Raw genomic sequence first — 21,344 nt, forward strand, 5'->3', positions numbered from 1 at the left:
ACCAAACCAGGATTATATGAAATGCTGAAAGGTATCCTTTAAGAAGAGGAAGAGGAAGAAAAAGGTAAAGATACAAATTATGAACAACAAATATGCATCTATCAACAAGTGAATCTAAGAATCAAGTGAATAAATAATCTGATGAACAGAATGAACTGGTGATTATAATAGAATCAGGGACATAGAAAGGGAATGGACTGACTATTCTTGGGGGGGGAAAGGGGTGTGGGAGATGAGGGAAGAGACTGGACAAAAATCGTGCACCTATGGATGAGGACAGTGGGTGGGGAGTGAGGGTGGAGGGTGGGGTGGGAACTGGAAGGAGGGGAGTTATGGGGGGGGGGATAAAAAGAGGAACAAATGTAATAATCTGAACAATAAAGATTTAATAAAAAAATAAAAAAACATAAAAATACAGACTAGAGGCCTGGCCCACGAAATTCGTGCGCAGGTATGGTTACAGAACAATAAATAGGCAATCAATTATAAAACTTTGTCAAGTATTCTACACAGCTTTTGAATGAGCTATTTTTTCAATTTTATCAAACTGGCAAACAAAAAAGTTCTACTAAACAGTATTAGAGAGGGAAACGGATTTTAGTATATATAAAACCCATTTTCCCCCTTATCATGGGGGATACTATTAGAGAAGGAAATGTGTTGTAAGATACATAATCACCCCTTTTCCATGGGGGATATGTTTAAAGACCCCCATATCAAGTGGATGCCTGAAACCACGGATAGTACCACAACCTATACATACTACATATTTTTCCTATACACACATATCTATGATAAAGCTTACTTTATAAATTAGGAACAGTAAGATATTAACAACAGTAACTAATAATAAAATAACTATAATAATATATTGTAATTATTAAGTACAATAAGTGACTAATGGACGAGTACCTTATACAGAGTTGATACACTGGACAAAGAAATAACTCATGTCCCAGGTGAAGCGGAGGCAAGATGAGATTTCATCACCATACTCAGAAAGACACACTATTTAAAACTTATGAATTGTTTATTACTGGAATTTTCCATTAAATATTTTTAGAATGTGCTTACCCTGGGTAACAGAAACCATGAATAAGGGGGACTACTGCACTATTTATCTATATATATAAAAGCCTAAGTGACCTTTACGACCGAACGACTGGAAGAATCAGTCAACCAGTCACTATGACAAGCACTCATCACCAGGGGGTAGATGCTCAATGTAGGAGATGCCCTCTGGTGGTCAGTGCACTCCCACAGCCAACCTCCCACAGCTGGCCAACCTCCCGCGGTTCCTCCCCCTGGCCAGTCCCTCCTCCTGGCCAGCTGGCCAACCTCCCATGGTCCCTCCCGCTGGCTGGCCAACCTCCTGTGGTCCCTCCCCTCGGCTGGCAGGCCCTGATCAGCCCAGTCCCAATCCTGGCCCCAATCAACCCTGATAACCAGCCAGGTCTAGGAACCCCACCCGTGTATGAATTCGTATACCAGGCCTCTAGTGGGAATATAAATTGATATAGCTAGTTTGGCCAGCACTGTGGCACCTATTTACATGTTAAAAAATCACAGCAACTCTATTTCTTTGCATATATTTTATGAACACGTGTACTATAAAGTATATAGAAGCATCCTTACTGCAACAATTATAGTTATGGAAAAATATTGGAAACAACCTAGGAAAATAGATAGGTAATTTTTGGTATGTCAACATGATGGAATACTACTTCAGCCATTAAAATGGATACAGAGACAGCAATATATCTCAAGCTTGAATGTGCATTTAAAATTCACCTGATGTGCTGGGTAAAATGTGCACTGCCTCCAGCCCAGAGATTCTGATTTAGTAAGCCTGAAATTGTGTTAAAAAATCTTCATTTTTAATAACCCAAAGGATTCTGATACATGGTAACATTGGCCACTCTGAAAAACATTGGTCTGTAACAGAGTGGGAAAAACAATTTCTAGAATAATATGTATTGTATGACTACATTTATGTTTTTTTAAGAATATTTGTAGATTTAAATGTAAATGATAGATGCATGAAAGTAAATTTGTGGAAAAAGTCTGAGATCACAATGGTGATCTCTGAGGAAGGAAATGAGCTATGAGGGGATGGATAAATAAAGGAGGACTTTCACAGTTTATAGATTTCTGTAGTATTTGATTTTTTTGATAGCAAGAATATACTTAAGTATTAAATAAACAATGTTAAGAAAATACAACATAATAAAAAGGTAAAATACATTTTAATGTCATGAGTTAGTATCTGTTTCTTAAATGAAGTTTCACTTTTGTAGTATTATCATCTAAAATCCTGACAAGCTGGTGGTACTTTTTAATTACTTTTTGACAACATGCAAGACATTCCTTTTTATTTCCCTCATACTTACGCGTGTCTCCATGCATTATCTCAGCAATACAGAAATATTCCCATTCAAGGAACTATTCACAATATCAGGCCTCCTTCTCCTGACTAACATATTTAGAATGAAAATTATCAGGGATGAATTTGGCACTATTACCACAAAAGCAATGGTTAAGCAGGGCAAATGTGGGTAGTGAGAAACTGCTTCTTGCTGTGGTTTCTCAGTGGTAGAAAAACACTGATGGGCAGAACATTTGGGAGCATGGCCTGGCTTATTAGGTCACTAGGCCTAGTTCTGAGGGCTGAGGGCTAATGCCTTCAAGTAGGAATTAGTTTGAAGTTGACACATTGTCTACTAAGTAGAACATTAGAAGACATTTATTATTATAACATGCTATCCTGGCATGAAACTAATTAGATAGTAATTACACACTTACATATTGATTTCTTAGTAACCAGAAAACAGTTCTATGTAATTTATATTTTGATATCACAACATTACTTAAAACAGACATACAGTAAATATCTGACATTATAATGCATGAATCATAAATTATCTTGCTGATGGATAATGAGTTTAGCCTAAATTTTTCTTAAAAGCTTTATTGTATTAAGTTATTTCATCTCCAACTCAAGTTCTGACTCTTCTAGGTGGAATGATAGCAACTAGTCTACAATTAGCAATATTTTATAGAATGTTTACAGCTAGAAGAGAAAAATAAACAATTACGTTTTTCATCTGCTTAATTTTATAGATGAGGACAAAATCACAATATTCCTAAATGGTCTCTGATTCCCAAAGCCCAGTGTTGTTATCCATTGCAGGTGCAATGTTTAATATACCATGACTAGATAATATTTTGAAACAAATGATATATACTGATTAGTACCTTTTATTTTATTCCATTTTAAGTGCACTCATGAACACTTACCTGATATAGAAGGTCTTTTTGAGGCAAAGGGGGGGATCTTTTTTCATACACAGGCGGTGGTTTATGTGTGGGTGGAAGGTCAATCCTGCATTAAAAAGGTTAAAAAATGTGACTGCCATATTCAGCAAAAATTAAAAAAAAGAGAAGGGGAAAACAATCAAGGTTCTCTTAATTTTTGAGGATATTTTCCTCATTCTAACATTTATATATCACTGTACATTATATATTTAATTTGCTCTTATATTTCCACTAACCTATCATAGATGGAAAATAAACTAGTTTTAAAGGTTTCAACACTTAAGACAATCTAACAGATGCATATTTTAAAAGCAACTCAAATAGAAACATTTCTTCAAATTATTACTAAGCAAGCAATATAGTACATGGCCCATTTATTTATGCATTGCATATTTTTACATCTACATGCCTACCAACATTTTAAAGGTTGTAAAACATGTATGTAATGGAAGGTACTTGCCCCTAAAGTGTCATAAAAGTGATTTAAGACTATATTTTAAAATGATAATGAAAAAAGTTTAAATTGTATTTGGAAATACTTCTAAAACTAATTTTTTAAAAGCATGGCCACTCAGAATATTCACAATGCAAATTAATATTTTCAATCTACAGACCATTATAAACCTTGCAACCTGAAATAAACAAAGGCACCTTAGGGGACCTTAGATCATTTCTTTTGCCAAAATGACCTAATCTATTAAAAAAAAAATAGTATCATGCATTTTAAACACTGTTTAAATAAATAAAATTCAATATATCTTGTAGCTTTCTGCATTTTAGAAGGTAATTTTTATATATTCTCATACTCTTGAAGATCACAGGTAAATAATTTTCAGTACTCATAATCAGTAAATCAAACAAGAATGTCACCTATATTAAAGGATAAAGAGAATGAAAACTATAGAGGCCAAAGTAATTAAAATTGCAGTCTGATAAACTTCTCAATGAGAGCATGAAATCATATTTTAAATGAACAGAATTCAAATAATAAAATGGTTACATGGATTTACTAGTCTATTAGTAAATTTTGTTTTTGAAATTATAGAAAATCCTGAGATAATTTGGGAACTAAGATGAAGTTAACCACACCCTCGTCACTTGAAATGTTATAAAACTCATCTTACAGGTATTGCACTGAAAGAGTATTTTACGGTCCTTTTATCTAAATTAATTACTTCCTTTCATCTAACAAAAATATCAGCAAATTTATAGCTCCAAGATGTCATAGGTCATTTAGGTGAGAAAACTGAAGCTCATGGAGGTCATGTGAGTTGTTCATGTTCATACCACTAATTTGATCATGATAAAAGCTGAGACTAACTCCCAGGTGTCTTCAAAACAAAAAGATCAGTGCTATAACTGTGCCAGATTAGAGGCATATGCAAAACATTTATAAAAATAAGAAATCTATTCTTTGAGAGCCAGCCTATGTCCTAATATGAAAACTGTAATAACACACACGAAATAATGCCATCTGTGTAGAACTTCAGAGTCTATAAACATTTTATTCTCTGATCACAACCAGGTGAGGTAAGTAGGACAAGTAATTCTCATTTCACAGATGAAACAACAAAGCTGTTGATGCAAATACATGAATTGGAACATTAGTATTTTAATTTTAAATAAGTGTTTTTATTGATTTTAGAAAGAGAGGAAGGGATAGGGACAGAGTTAGAAACATCAACGAGAGAGAAACATCAATTTGCTGCCTCCTGCAGCCCCCTACTAGGATCAAGCCCACAACCCAGGCATGTGACCTGACCAGGTGATCAAACTGGTGACCTCTTGGTTCATGGGTTGATGCTCAACCACTGCGCCACACAGGCTAGGTGAGACATAGTCTTTTAATTCTACAGCAAAGTGCAACTTCTGCTTTATAATTCTATCTCAATGATTAGGCCGAAACCACTGCTTTCCCTTTAAATAAAAAATGCCCATTTTATAATTCACCAAAACAAAAATTCTTTAAGGATAAAAGTTTTAAAATTAGATGTGTTTAATAACTACTGTCAGTTGAAAGTTAAATCATATCTATACATAAGACAGGCATATATAATCTAAAAAAGCAATTAAACTTCTAAGATTTTTTTTTATGTCTATCAACTACTTCATTAAGAGCTACATTTTTATTCAGAAGGCAGGAAAACACAGAGTGCCATTATGTTACCATATGGAAAGGTGTCTAATGTAGTGTAGGTGAAAAAGCTGTCTAATATACTTGTTTCCAGCAGCCCCTTGACAGTTTATTTACTGAGATGTAATTTGAGACGTTCTGATGAAACCCTGGTCATCACACAAAGATCTAACAATACTTTTATGCACTTTCATCCCTGTCACTTTCCATATGAGTAGCTATAAAGGTAAATACTGACACAGACCAAATATTCACAGCTGAAAACAGGCAAAAAAGTTACCTACACTTTGTCAAGATAGGATGGTCTCTTTTTTCGAGGAGTCAGCAGCACAGTCACAAAGACAGCAATGATGAGAAGGGCAAGGACAGCTCCAATTACAGCTCCAGCTATGGCTATGGAAGAGGTGGGCTTAAACGGAACATCTGCAAAGTAATAAAAATTTGGCTTTTCAAACAATTTTAGAGTTCTTAAATTTGTGTATCCTAATTTTACAATGTGCAAAGGCTATGTGATCGAAGTATGTCATTCAACAGCAAGCTCAGAGGATCCCAAACTTGATTCTTTTGTAGCATTATACTAACACCCTTCTTGCTCTCAAGATACCACCTTAGCAGGCCAGCTTTGCTTTTCTCAAGTTATGAAAATAACCCAGTCACATCTCAACAAGTACATCTATTCTCTATGGGCAAAGACTATCTGGAGGAGAAAAGGATGAAAATTTGTAAGTTCTGACTTTAAAAGGTGCTAAAACAAAAAAATTCAGTATTGTTAACCAACAATACAGACATTTACTATCTTTATTCTTTTTAAAAAATATATGTTTATTGATTTCAGAGAGGGAGAGGAAGATAGAAACATCAATGATGAGAATCATTGATCAGCTGCCTCCTACACGCCCCCTACTGGGGATCAAGCCCATAACCTAGGCATGTGCCCTTGACAGGAATCAAACTTGGGACCTTCAGTCTGTAGGTCAACGCTCTATCTACTGAGCAACGCTGGCCGGGCACCATCTTTATTCTATTTAAATATAAAGATATCCTATTAAAGGAACCAAAAACCTTCAAGAAGGGGCAAAACATCAACAACAAAAAATCCCACTTATTTAAAATAGGCAAAAAGTCACATTGTAAAACTTAAACATTTTAAAAATACAAATATTATTAAAATAGTACTGTTATAATTTCCCTTGATAAATGCACATTTAATAAAAAGTAAACTTAAGATAGTATCTCTATTACAACATTAAATGAAAATTCATCCCTGTCTCCTCACTACAGATACACTCTAACATTTCTGAATACCAGTTTTTCTTCCCCAGCCTTCACCACAAACTTAGGATTTTTAAAACATAGTATATAACGGTTAGAATTTCACATAATTCCTAAAAATCAAGTCACACTATTTTATTAACTCCAAAATAAGAAAAATTACTAAGATTACTATATATATTTTCAAATATAAGTATTATGGTGACAAAACCACCAATTCTTAATGTGTATTATTTTGACAATTTTAGCCACATTAAATCCAACAATTAAATTTTGTTACAAAGTACCTTCAATATGCATATTTTGTTTTATCTAACTAAAAAGATATTTAACATTTTATCAATGCAGACATTCTGCCCAAGACCATTAAATCCGTAAGTAGTAAAGAATACAGAATAAAATAAAATGAGGTTGGAGTAGGATGGAAGCCTCTATCCTTAAGTTCTTGTTGTGAGAGAATGTTTTTTTGCAGCATCTAATGTAGATGCTCTTTCTGGATCCCCTACTTGATAATGAAGAGCTCTTAGTTTTTAAACTGACATCCACAAATACTCTTAAATACTTGAAATTACTTTTGGGATCCAGATATGGCAAATTTAACCAGAATTAAAACACTAACAATTTTGAAATATGTTTCACCTACTTACCATAGTAGTCCATATAAATAAATATTTAGAAATATTTTCCAACTGTTTTTATTAAAATGTATCATGTGGTGCTTTAGATTGCTAAAAAAAAAAAAAAAAATGCTTTCTATCCAATTGTAAAAACTTCTTTACTGAACTAAAAAAAATTCTGGGTTTAATTGGTCACTTTATTAACTTCATTCTAGAATAAAAATCTTACACCAGTGAGTGCCAAGTAACCCATTTCAATCACCTTCTAAACATTGAATATAATCTAACAATAGTAAAACGTACAATTATCCTATATAATAAAAGCCTAATATGCTAAGTGTCTGTTCATTTAAGCAGTCACTATGACGCACACTGACCACCAGGGACTGGGCAAGATGGGCTGGACATGCCCTGGAAACCTCCTACAGTCCCTCCCTGGCCCTGATCATGCACCAGTGTGAGGGACCCCACCAGTGCACAAATCCAGGCACCAGGCTCTAGTCTATATAATAAAAGGGTAATATGCAAATTGTCCCTAACAGCAGAACTGGGAAAACTGGTCACTATGACACACACTGACCACCAGGGGGCAGGTGCTCAATGCAGGAGCTGTCCCTTGGTGGTCAGTGTGCTCCCACAGGGGGAGCTCTGATCAGCCAGAAGCCAGGCTGATGGCTGCCACCACAGTGGTGGTGGCGGGAGCCTCTTCCACCACCTCAGCAGCACTAAAGATGTCCGACTGCAGCTTAGGCCTGCTCCCCACTGGCAAGTGGACATCGCCCGAGGGCTCCCAGGCTGTCAGAGGGATGTCTGACTGCCAGCTTAGGCCCGATCCCCTGGGGAGCGGGCCTAAGCCAGCAGGTGGACATCCCCTGAGGGGTCCCAGACTACTAGAGAGCACAGGCTGGGCTGAGGGACACCCCTTCCACCACCAAGTGCACAAATTTTGTGCACTGTGACTCTAGTTTTAAATAATATAACTGGCTGTCATTCAGGATGTTACCCTCATTTACTACTACATGCCTAGCTTATCTTCCTTGTGTTGCTCATTATTCTACAACCTACTATATCTCCATTTGAATAAGTGCTAGATGAGAAAAAGATTTGAAACCTAGGCCAGTTAAATACTACTCTGGTCTTGCAAAGGTGAGAGATTTGGGATGACTTAGGGGGGGTAATCTATTCTACACTATCACTTTTGCCACCATGAAATTATAGCTTTGTATTCAGTCTTTAACAGTAGGCCAATTGAAACCTATTAAGGTTACGTGATCAAGCTTATTTGACCAAGATCATACGTCTTGGCATTGGCACAAATAAAAAAATCTCAATGTGTCAAGTATGCTTGTTACCTATTTCACACGTTATTCTAAAGATATCCTGTTAATGGAAATTTTTCTTTTGCTAAGGGAGAAAGTAGCCTGATGATATTTTGTCCAAGTATACAGAATTGAAATGAATATTGTTTTGCTGATAATGTCAAAGTTGATACTATATTTATAGTAATACTTCTGAAATTATGTTTGAAAAACTCAGGTTATTCTTTTATGTAATTAGTCCAAAGTAAGATTCTGAATGCACAGATTATAAATTCAAACCTCACACCTCAAAAAAAAGGTTTTCATTTAGTCTTAGCAATATTAAATTTGTTAGTGCTTTGTAAGTACTAAAACATAATCAGACTTTTAATATCCTAAAGTAATTCCTGACTCTGAATATATACTATTTTTAATATCCTGAATTCTAAAATCCAAATAAGATACAATTTTCTAAACATTTAAATTATGGTCTACTTAAGGTAGCAGACCTGTCCAATTAGTCTTATAATTTATAGCTCTTCCATTCCTTAACTGAGGGCTGTTTGTATACCATAACACTTCCTTCTATCTTAATTTGGGTGTATTTATTTCACCTGGGTCCGTACACTATTCATATTTATCCTCTCTTATTTGCACACCTCCTCTGAGGATCAGAGGCTGGAAAGTGCTGAACAGCACAATTGGAATGAAAGCTTTCTCTTAATCTGCTCTATATAGGTAAATCAATTGTTAAACATATATATGGGTTATGTTTCATATTTCCATTTTTTCTTCCTCTAATTGACAAAAAAAAGAAAAAATAATATATTTAAGGGCATTAACAGATGATGAACACTAGTATGAAGTGCAAAGAGCTGAAATAGTTCCATTAAAGTCAAAGAATTTTGGTGAAAATTTAGAATTTAGCCCAGCTCTGCCTCCCCTATATCCCTGCCCACATAACCTGTATAGACTCTATATTCAACAAAAAGGCCTACATTGAGAAAAAAATTAAGTAACCAATCATATAAAAATGTGGACCTTGAAAACATTAAGCAAGTTTACTGACACCAAGTAACATTACCATCACCTGGGGAGATGATCTACTAAATCTGAGCCTGTGATGATAAGCAGAAAAGAGAACATTAAAATTTTTAGGATTAAAGGACTAGTGCATGTATCTCTCAAAACAACAGTTTCCTGTCCTCACAGCAGTTATATGAACTCAAATACATTGAGAACTCACTTCTAAAACCAGAAAAATAACATTCCCCCAAACAACTTAAGTATACCACTCATAATTAAAGATACCATGCATATGTCTTATGAGAAAAAATGTTCAAAAATCAGTAACAAATCAGACTGAAAAAAAGAAATAACTTTCATTACTTTTTGCAAAAATACATACATTGTAGATAATAAACTAATATTGTCTTTATTACAAATAAAATATGTGAAAGCTATTCAAACACACGCTCACCTTACATCTGAAACTGACATCTGAAACATGACAATACTTTTAAAAATACTATTCTAGAAAAAACCAAGATGGCGGCATAGGTAAACACTGGAAATTGCTGCCTGGCACAACCACTTCAAAAATACAACTAAAAGACAAAATGGACATCATCCAGAACTACAGGAAGGCTGACTGAGTGGAAATTCTACAACTAGAAGGGAAGAGAAAAGCACACTGAGACTCAGAGGAGCGGGAGTAAAGTGCAGAGGTACGGAGGCGCACTTGGAAAGGGCTGGCAAATGAGGACACGGTTGTCTTTTCAATCAGGAGGGAGTCTCAAGCTCCCAATTGCTCTGAACTCCAGTTCCAGGCAAGTCTCTGGGGACCCAGACTCATATGGGGAGAAACTGGACTGTCTGGCATCGGTCGGAACTCGAGGGTGGCGTTCTCTCAGAGGTGCTTGCAGCGATTACCAGGATACTGACACGCAGGGCCTCTTAGGGTAGGACTGATGATCAGCCATAGCTGTTTGCTCCACCCTGTTGATTCCCTGAGACCCTGCCCCACACAAGCTGTGCACAGAGGCTTTTGCATAAGAAAGGCCTGTCCCTTTGCAATCTGAAAATTACCAAGCAAACTGCAGTTGGGTCAGAGAGACCCAGAACTTCCAAAAGAAGGCCCAAGGCCCCACAGCAGCTTGCATTGCTTCACAGCTGGGCCTCATCTGGGCACCTCAAAACCCCAAAGAAGAGGAATCTGGAGATCTCTCCATAGCTCCTGCTGGGTAGCCTCAGGCAGAGGCTAAATTAGCACCTCCTTAGAGATCCAAGAGCCAGTGTACCCAGTGGTCAGAGGGGGGACCATCCGGATTACAACTCCTCAGATCCATAAGGGACACACTCAGGGGGCAGACTTAGTGAGCACCAAAGCCCCACTGAAGCAAGTCTTGCCTCATAAGGGTGTCTCCAGCACAGAAGTTCTCCCACTGTAGACACAGCTGATTCTCACAGCCAACTGGCCTGGAGGACAATTCCTCCCAGTGATACCTACAACAATCAAGGCTTAACTACAACAAGATTGTGCACAAAGCCCACAAAGGGGTGCACCAAGAGTGTCCACCTCAGGTAACTGGGGAGGCTGAGCCACTGGGCCCTATAGGACACCTAGCACAGAAAGCCACTCTATCAACACAGGGAAGCATAAAAAATGCGGAGACAAAGAAACAGGTCGAAAATGACAGAAACGGAGGAAAGCAAGCTACTGGATATAGAGTTCAAAACCACACTTCTTAGGTTTTTCAAGAATTTTCTAGAAACCGCCGATAAATTTAGTGAGACCCTCAAGAAATCTAGTGAGACCCTTGAGGTTATGAAAAAGGACCAACTAGAAATTAAGCATACACTGACTGAAATAAAGAATATTATACAGACTCCCAACAGCAGACCAGAGGATTGCAAGATTCAAGTCAAAGATTTGAAATACGAAGAAGCAAAAAACACCCAACCGGAAAAGCCAAACGAAAAAAGAATCCAAAAATATGAAGATAGTGTAAGGGGCCTCTGGGACAACTTCAAGCGTACCAACATCCGGATTATAGGGGTGCCAGAAGAAGAGAGAGAGCAAGATATTGAAAACCTATTTGAAGAAAAAATGACAGAAAACTTCCCCTACCTGGTGAAAGAAATAGACTTACAAGTCCAGGAAGCACAGTGAACCCCAAACAGAAGGAATCCAAAGAGGACCACAGCAAGACACATTGTAATTAAAATGCCAAGAGCAAAAGACAAAGAGAGAATCTTAAAAGCAGCAAGAGAAAAACAGTTACCTACAAGGGAGTACCCATACGACTGTCAGCTGATTTCTCAACAGAAAACTATGCAGGCCAGAAGGGAGTGGCAAGAAATATTCAAAGTGATGAATACCAAGAAACTACAACCAAGATTACTTTACCCAGCAAAGCTATCATTCAGAATTGAAGGTCAGATAAAGAGCTTCACAGATAAGAAGCTAAAGGAGTTCATCCCCACCAAACCAGTATTATATGAAATGCTAAAAGGTATCCTTTAAGAAGAGGAAGAAGAAAAAGGTAAAGATACAAATTATGAACAACAAATACACATCTATCAATAAGTGAATCTAAAAATCAAGTGAATAAATAATCTGATGAACAGAATAAACTGGTGAATATAATAGAATCAGGGACATAGAAAGGGAATGGACTGACTATTCTCGGGAGGTGGGGAAGGGGTGTGGGAAGAGACTGGACCAAAATCGTACACCTATGGATGAGGACAGTGTAGGGGGGACAAGGCGGGGGGGGCAGGTAGAGGGGATCTATGGGGGGGGGGAAGAGGAACAACTGTAATAATCTGAACAATAAAGATTTAATTAAAAAATACTATTCTATACATGGAAATACATGTTTATAGTAATTTTCTAAAAACATTTATAAGTCCCCTTTTACTTACTGGTACATTCCAATACCCAGTCCAAACAATTAAATAAAACATTTACGTTTTGTGTCTTTTCCCTCTTGATTCCTTTCATCAAAACTTCAGCAATACCATCATGACTAACAGGTCAATGTGATACTTATCTTCCTACCTTTTATTTGCTTCCATAGTACAGTATGTCACTGTATTGCCACTTTTCTGCGTAAATAACCCCATCCTTTTATTTTTTAATAGCCTATTTAATACTTATCTTTTCAATATGACATCTAAATATCTATATCCAGCCAATATTTATCTTACTACTTTGTAATAAAAGTCCTCTACTTAGGTCGGGTCAGTCTCACTCATCCAACAAATTACCTATAGTAATCTGTGTCAGTCTTACACTAAGTTCTAGGACAGCAAGGATGAGTTTTACATAGTTCCTGTCGTCATAGTACAGCACAAAATCCCCAAAGTGGGGCCATACAATCCATTAATATATTTTCCAATAAAGTGTAGAAATTATCACTTATCTAAAAAAATAGGAGAGGAGGGCATTTAATAAAAATAAATGTTGTTCTAGTATTCATGGGTAGTTCCAATTGGTCCATGTGTCAGGAGTGTTCACCTGTCACATGGATTCATATTTGTTATGTGTGGAGTTCCAGAATGAAATCAAGTAGATAGTTACACCTTCACTTAATTGTTCCCTCTTAGCACAGCCAGCATCCTGTGCCAAATTGTGATGTATGAGAGCTCAACTGAGTGAACAAATAACTTATCTACAATTAACTAAGAGTAAAAAATGTAAAGGGGGAATGAAATGGGTGCCCTTGTGAGAAGTGACCATCTGATACGTGGACCAAGTGAGGGCATCACTGCTAATCCATGTTATATATTATTAGTAAGCATTTATTCCTAGTGAGTCTCATTCCTCCAAAGAACTGGCAGACTGAAGATAATCCAATATTGTCAGAAGTAACAACAAAAAAACAAAAACTGTCAATGCAAATATGTCACTCTTACTAGTAATACACAAACTTTAGCAGTTACATTGTGAAGTAAAACCATGGCAATCCAATCAACTGTGATGAGTCAACCAACAAAAAAACAAACAAAACATCGAACACATTAGGAGTCCAAATAAAATAAAAATTTATGTTCACTCTTAACAGTAAAGCTCACACCAAACCAGTACTATGTGGGAATAGTAACTAATGTGAGGGCTAAGTTTATTGTGATTAGCAAGACAAGGAAATACCAAACATCTTGAACATGAAGATAAGCTCTGAACAGTAGTTGTAATGAAACTGTAGAGGTCCCCAACAATATACTTCTATCTGAATCTACTTGTTTTTGAAAGGTAGCATTTTAACTATCATAGCTAAAAATCAAGTTATCAAAATATATTGAACCTGAATTCACAACTTTAAATCACTGAATCAAAAAGTATAAAATCAAGATTAAAAAAAACAAACACGTGTGTGTGTGTGTGTGTGTGTGTGTGTGTGTGTGTGTGTTTACCACAATTAAAATGTTTTAGTGAGAACATAAGTTAACTTTTAACATGAAGGACACACTGTTTCCCCAAATATTATTGCTTTAGTGAAACAAGTATTTTTAAAGTATTTTATCAGATGTTAAAACTTCCATTTTTGAATATTTTATAATGCATAGAGCAAACTTCTATCACTGCACATATATAATTTATACTTATTAGGAGTACATAATAATTTTTAACCAATGGGTACAGAAAAGCCTTTTGAAGACCAATGATATAGAGAAGGCAGGTAAAAGCTAAAATAAAATGTGAAGTTATGATAGCTAAAAGTTGACCTTCAAGAATATGGTAGCAGTTAAAACTAAAAGGGAAAGAAATTTCATAAAGCTATTATTTGAATAGGACCTTGTATATGGACTGGTTTCCCAGGGTGGAAAAGGGAGGAAAGGGACTTTCAGGTAAAGGGAGCAGCATCGACATAAATACTCAGACATCAAAGCACACTGTATAGTTAAAGAATAGTTAACAGATCTAAATTGAAATGAACATAACTATTATCAAGGTTCAAGAACTGACCCTAGCCAATATGGCTCCATCGATTGAGTGTCCTCCTATGCTCCCAAGGGTCGCCAATTTGATTCCTAGTCAGGGCACATGCCCAGGTTGCAGGCTCTATCCCTGGTATAAGGTGTGCAGGAGGCAGCCAATTGGTGTTCCACTCTCATATAAATGTTCCTCTCTCCTTTAACCTTACTCTAAAAATCAATAAAAAAAAATTCTAAAAAACACTAAGATGAAATATATATATATATATATATATATTTTTTTTTTCCAAAAGCTTTGGTAAGCTATGCTTAGTTTCAAGTTCTTGATGTAAACTTATCACAACTCAATTAAAAAAAGAAAACTACCGCTTACTGGAATATAATAGAAGAAAACAGAAAGCATTTTGAAAAACAGAAAGCTGTATACTGTGTATACTAAAGATTTTTTTATGCATGAATTTTTATTGGTATAATAAAAGGAAAACCAAACTTAGTCTAGTCAAAATGTTATTTAAATAAAAAAACAGCAACTTGCTCTAAAATAACAAAGCTTAGAAAAAATTAATTATAATTTTAAACATCAAAGACACAAAATAAGGTGATTACACACAATTAGAACCAATGGCATTTCAAACCAAAGTAGCTCACAAGCTATAAGTGAAAAACACTAGGCGGAGAAACCAAGATGGCGGCATAGGGAAACACCGGAGATTGCTGCCTCGCACAAACACTTCAAAAATACAACTAAAAGACAGAAAGGACATCACTCAGAACCACAGGAAGGCTGGCTGAGGGGAAATTCTACAACTAGAAGGAAAGAGAAAAGCATACCGAGACTCAGAGTAGGCGCAGAGCTGAAGTAAAATACAAAGGTGCGGAGGTGCGTGCAGAGCGGGCTGGCGGTTGAGGGCACGGTTGTCTGTTTCAATCTTGAGGGAGTCCCAGGCTCTGAGCTCCAGTCCGGGTGAGTCTCTGGGGACCCAGACTCAAACGGGAGAAGCGGGACTGTCTGGCATCCATCGGAATTCGAGGGCAGCTTTCTCTCCGAGGGGCTTGCAGCGATTACCGGGACACTGAGAGGCAGAGACTCTGGGGACGGGACTGAGAGCAGCCATAACTGCTCACTCCACCCGACCTGTTGATACCCTGGGACCCGCCCTGCCCAAGCCTTGCACAGAGGCATTTGCTGGTTAGCCTCAGGCAGAGGCTAGATTAGCACCGCCCTAGAGATCCAGGAGAGAAGTTCTCCCGCTGCAGACACAGCTGATTCTCACAGCCAATTGGCCTGGAGGTCAAATCCCTCCCAGTGTTACCTGGAACAATCAAGGCTTAGCTACAAGACTGTGCACAAAGACCACAAGGGGTGCACCAAGAGTGTCTACCTCAGGTAATTGGGACACTTAGCACAGAAAACCACTGTATCGACACAGCGAAGCATAAAAAATGCCGAGACAAAGAAACAGGACACAAATCTCAGAAATGAAGGAAAGCAGGCTGCTGGATATAGAATTCAAAACCACACTTTTGAGGTCTTTCAAGAGTCTTCCAGAGACTGCCGATAAACTTAATGAGAGGTACAAGAAATCTAATGAGACCCTCGATGTTGTGATAAAGAACCAACTAGAAATTAAGCATACACTGAAATAAAGAATATTATACAGACTCCCAACAGCAGACCAGAGGATTGCAAGATTCATGTCAAAGATTTGAAATACGAAGAAGCAAAAAACACCCAACCGGAAAAGCAAGATGAAAAAAGAATCCGAAAATACGAAGATAGTGTAAGGAGCCTCTGGGACAGCTTCAAGCGTACCAACATCAGAATTATAGGGGTGCCAGAAGATAAGAGAGAGCAAGATATTGAAAACCTATTTGAAGAAATAATGACAGAAAACTTCCCCTACCTGGTGAAAGAAATAGACTTACAAGTCCAGGAAGCACAGTGAACCCCAAACAAAAGGAATCCAAAGAGGACAACACCAAGACACATTGTAATTAAAATGCCAAGAGCAAAAGACAAAGAGAGAATCTTAAAAGCAGCAAGAGAAAGAAACTCAGTTACCTACAAGGGAATACCCATATGACTGTCAGCTGCTTTCACAACAGAAACTTTGCAGGCCAGAAGGGAGTGGCAGGAAATATTCAAAGTGATGAATACCAAGAACCTACAACCAAGATTACTTTATCCAGCAAAGCTATCATTCAGAATTGAAGATCAGATAAAGAGCTTCACAGATAAGGAAAAGCTAAAGGAGTTCATCCTCACCAAACCAGTATTATATGAAATGCTGAAAGGTATCCTTTAAGAGGAAGTAGAAAAAGGTAAATATACAAATTATGAACAACAAATACAAATCTATCAACAAGTGAATCTAAGAATCAAGTGAATAAATAATCTGATGAACAGAATGATCTGGTCATTATAACAGAATCAGGGACATAGAAAGGGAATGGACTGACTATTCTTGGGGAGGAAAGGAGTGTGGGGGATGGGGGAAGAGACTGGACCAAAATCGTGCACCTATGGATGAGGACAGTGGGTGGGGAGTGAGGGTGGAGGGTGGGGTGGGAACTAGGAGGAGGGGAGTTATGGGGGGGGGGGGAAGAGGAACAAATGTAATAATCTGAACAATAAAGATTTAATTTAAAAAAACAAAAACAAAAACAAACAAAAAAGAAAAACACTAAATGCCAACTTATAAATCATATTAAATATGTTAATTCCAAATTAAAAGTCAATCTATATAATTTGACTTATGTCAAAGTGACAGCAAAAACACTTAAAGGTAGAGCTATAAAGATAATTTGTGACGGTGGAAAACATATTCATGATGTATATACATGAGATGAGAATTAAATGATTAATTAAAAGCAAAGGTTTAAAATGGCTAACATATCAATTTAGATGCTCCCTGAACTTTAAATGTATCCTTAACCTGATACATTCTTATTTGGAAGAGATATAAGATTTCTAAATCCCACAAAATATCATTAATTAAAGAAAAACTAGGTTACACACACACCAGCAAATATCATAATAAGAACAAAGAAGGTAATACAAGAGCCATAACTTGTTATAGAAATATGCCTCTATAAATAATTTTTTAAAAAAGCTTTTATTTAAAGATTGTTGTGTGGCTACTGGGGCCAACACTGGATAAGTAACTTGTCAAAAAAATAAAATAAAAATTATTGGTACAAATTAAAATTCAATCCAAACCAAATGTGCCAAAAATCTGAGAAAGAAGCTTTTTTTATAGATGTTACGTTTCTAAACAATAAACAGGAAAAGTAATTTGAACTATAAATCATTCCACTATTATAATTAAATTTCAACAGGGGTACTTCCTTTCTTCCCTTTTACATTAATTACTTCTACATATAACAATTTCTTACTTGTTCATATATTTTGGTTTAGCAGTATTCATCAAAAGCAAAATCAAACTCAATTCAGATGTTTTCACATATCAAATGGCTACATTTTTCTACATTTTTGCACTAATACATTGTATTTCTTACAGCCCCTTATGCTAAACATTTAGCCAATGTTATCTTTATAAAACTTTTCACTATATGACTATCAGAAACAATTTACAGTAAGTAGAACTTATTATTGAAAAACCTTAATGTTTTAATGTTAGACTTGTCAAACAGAAACCTTTTAGGCACATGGTAAGATAAATCTTTAAACTACTAGTACTTCTCAAACATCACTTTTGAAGTAATCACTAGCCTATTAAAATTTTGATGTATTTTAATAAAGAATGGCAGGAAAAATAAGTGTTGCATTAATCTCCATTGTACTATAGAAATATTTTTACCAATGTGAAAGAAAAACCTTACCTAAATACAAAAATGAAAAACCAGTTCAAAGAATATGAAATAAACAGGTATAAAGATGGCCAAAATTCTATTCTTTCATTTTTTTCTGAGTAGGGTTTTCATATATATCAATTGTCTATGCACCACTGATATTCAAAAATTAATTTAAGAAAATTGTTTATTTCCTATAACTACTCATGTTTAAAAACAAGTCTCTATGTACAGTAATCACACATAAAGCTCTAACAAACAACAATGCAATGCTTCAGAAGGCCTTAAGCATCAGTATCAGATTCTTAAAATTTTGGAATATTTTAGTTTGCCAAATAGTTTAAAGATACAGAATTATGTCAAATACTCACTTGCAGTTTTCCTTGCATCCTCTCCAGCCAAAAACAAAAGAAACAAACAAAAAACCCTAACTGCACAATAGCCATAATATAAAGGAAGTTCATAATCACTTAATTTTTTAAAAAATATATTTTATTGGTTTTTTACAGAGAGGAAGGAAGAGGGATAGAGAGTTAGAAACATCGATGAGAGAGAAGCATCAATCAGCTGCCTCCTGCACACCCCCGATTGGGGATGTGCCTGCAACTAAGGTACATGCCCTTGAGGGGAATCGAACCTGGGACCCTTCAGTCCCTAGGCCGATGCTCTATCCAGTGAGCCAAACCGGTCAGGGCACTAAGTAATTTTTTGAAATACAGTTCTAATTTCCTTCAGATTATACTTAAGCTGAGATTAATACAGTATTATAAATGTGACTGCTGATTCATATTGCATTGCAAATGATTGTTCTAAAGATAAAATTTGTTCAAAAAGCCACAAATCATCCATGGTAAGAAAATTTAGAACCCATCTTTCTGTGGCTATATTATTGCTGATACTTAATTTAAAAAAAAAAAAAAGTCATTTCAACCACCAAGTATTGTCAAGAGTTTTTCTTCCAATGAGTTGGACCAAAGAGACTTAATATTTATTTATCAGTTATATTTAAAATCAGATATTTTTAACAAGGTATCAGTGAACTGGATTGAATCCTTAATGGACATTATAGCCTTATACTAAGTGTTTGGAAAAATAGGTTTCTAATTTTCAGAAAATACTGAGTTAAAACAAAGGAAACTGAGTTATACTCATTTAGAATAAAACCTTAACTACTTGTAAAATCCTATGAACATGTTAGAGCTTTGCCGTATAAACCATTTTTTTAGATTTGACAAGGATGAAAAGGGAGGTAGTTGGGATGGTAAAAAAAAAGGACCTACTTTGTTTTTTTATTAACAAAATAATTTATTTAATTTATGATTCTCCTACTAACTTCCACTTCAATTCCCTGGCAAAACACCTAAGGCAATTCTATACAGTCCTTTTGTAAATGAATCATCAACAGAAAAAAATACAAAAACCATATTCTTTGGGCTTCAAAATAGTTGTCATTATTACAATTTTATAGGATTCCACAGAAGCAACTTAATTACCTCAAAAGGAAATCCACATTTGAAGATTTATATAACATTTTTTTTCAAGATACATTTCTGGAAAGAATATACTTAATGAATTAGGTAACAAAAACAAAACAAAAACCTCATGATGTTTCCAGTTTTAATTGGAAAAACAAAAATCTTGAAACATATACATACATTTGGGGGGAAAAGGAGGATGGTCTGACAATATCCATCAGCAAGTGTTAGTGATTGGTTTTATAATTCAGATTTTTATTGTTAAATCTCAAGTTCCCAAGTTTATCTAAATGTTTTTCTGTATATTTACCCGTTTGAACAATATCAATATAAATGACTAAAACAACATGGTCTAGAAAATTCTTTGTATAGATTCTTGGCTGAAACATCTTATTCCTAAAATTGGCATTCCAATGCTAGTTTGCCCATGTTTATCCATATACTGAAATGCCCTCTCTGTACTATTATTAACTGTGTACCATATTTTATTATTATTCTTATATTTAGGACATAAAGCATCAAAACAAACTAACACTGTACCAAATTTCATGTTCACATGACTACATAAGAAATGTCCTCCAGAGATGAAAAATATTGTAATTACGATGTTTAAAAGGCATGTTTTTATTACTCTTGCATGTATTCTGGCCAAAAATACTGAGCAGCTAATTATGCTCTTCCACACATCATGTTCACTGAGTTTACTAACACAGTTTTAGTGCAACAAAATATCTTTGAAAAGCCATTCTACAGTAATTATGGCAAGGCTCATTAAAATGCAGAGGTAAAGATTCCATTTGTAGAGAAACTTAGAAAATAATGCTTGAAAGGAAAGGTGTTTCATTAGACTGAATATTTTTTGTATACTAAAAATATATATAAACATTTCTTGAATTAGTCAATTTAAATGTAGTATCATTTAGTGGTGATAAATTTTGAGAGGTATGTTTAACAAACATTATAATTGAGATTATAGTCTTAGGTAAACATTTAATACACAATACCAAGGAAGTTTCCTTTCTTTTTTTAAATTTGTGTACCAAAAACGTCATACATTTAATGTTGACATTTCTTCTTACCTGTGTGCCTCAGACCAGTAAAGTACTCTGCATTAAAAATTAAATCTTGAGACAGTAGTACAGCATTGAAAAAAAAATTGTAAAGCAGCTCACATACATCGAACCCAGATTTTACATTTGCATCTGTCAAATTAGAATATAAAAAAGCTTGAAAATCAAGGTGTAAAAGCTTATTCTTCCTCAAGAAAAAGTATGAACAATCTGAAAATGATCAACTAGTATGAATGAAACATTGTACATAGTTAAGTCAAATTTAGTGGTTGCTAAACATACCACTCCCTCCTGGAAATTACGGAACCATCTACATGTGAAACTAAATCATCTTCATTTTCGTCATAATGTTCATCACTGACGAACTTCATTCCCATTTTTAGATCTTCATAATAATCCATTGGTCTTTC

General features: G+C 35.6%; 1 protein-coding gene across 1 annotated transcript in view; it reads right to left on the minus strand.

Annotated features, from left to right (window-relative positions):
- The window catches only part of NECTIN3 (nectin cell adhesion molecule 3), a 76,660-nt gene that overhangs the window by 37,090 nt on the left and 18,226 nt on the right, over nt 1–21,344 (minus strand). Inside the window, exons 5-6 of the mRNA XM_081088518.1 lie at nt 5,734–5,872; nt 3,298–3,382 (exon numbers count right to left, since the gene is read on the minus strand). Of these exons, the coding sequence (XP_080944644.1) occupies nt 3,298–3,382; nt 5,734–5,872 (224 nt within the window). The remainder of the gene's footprint in view (nt 1–3,297; nt 3,383–5,733; nt 5,873–21,344) is intronic.

This window comes from Myotis nattereri, assembly GCF_964212035.1.
Source record: "Myotis nattereri genome assembly, chromosome: 3".
Taxonomy (NCBI): Eukaryota; Metazoa; Chordata; class Mammalia; order Chiroptera; family Vespertilionidae; genus Myotis; species Myotis nattereri.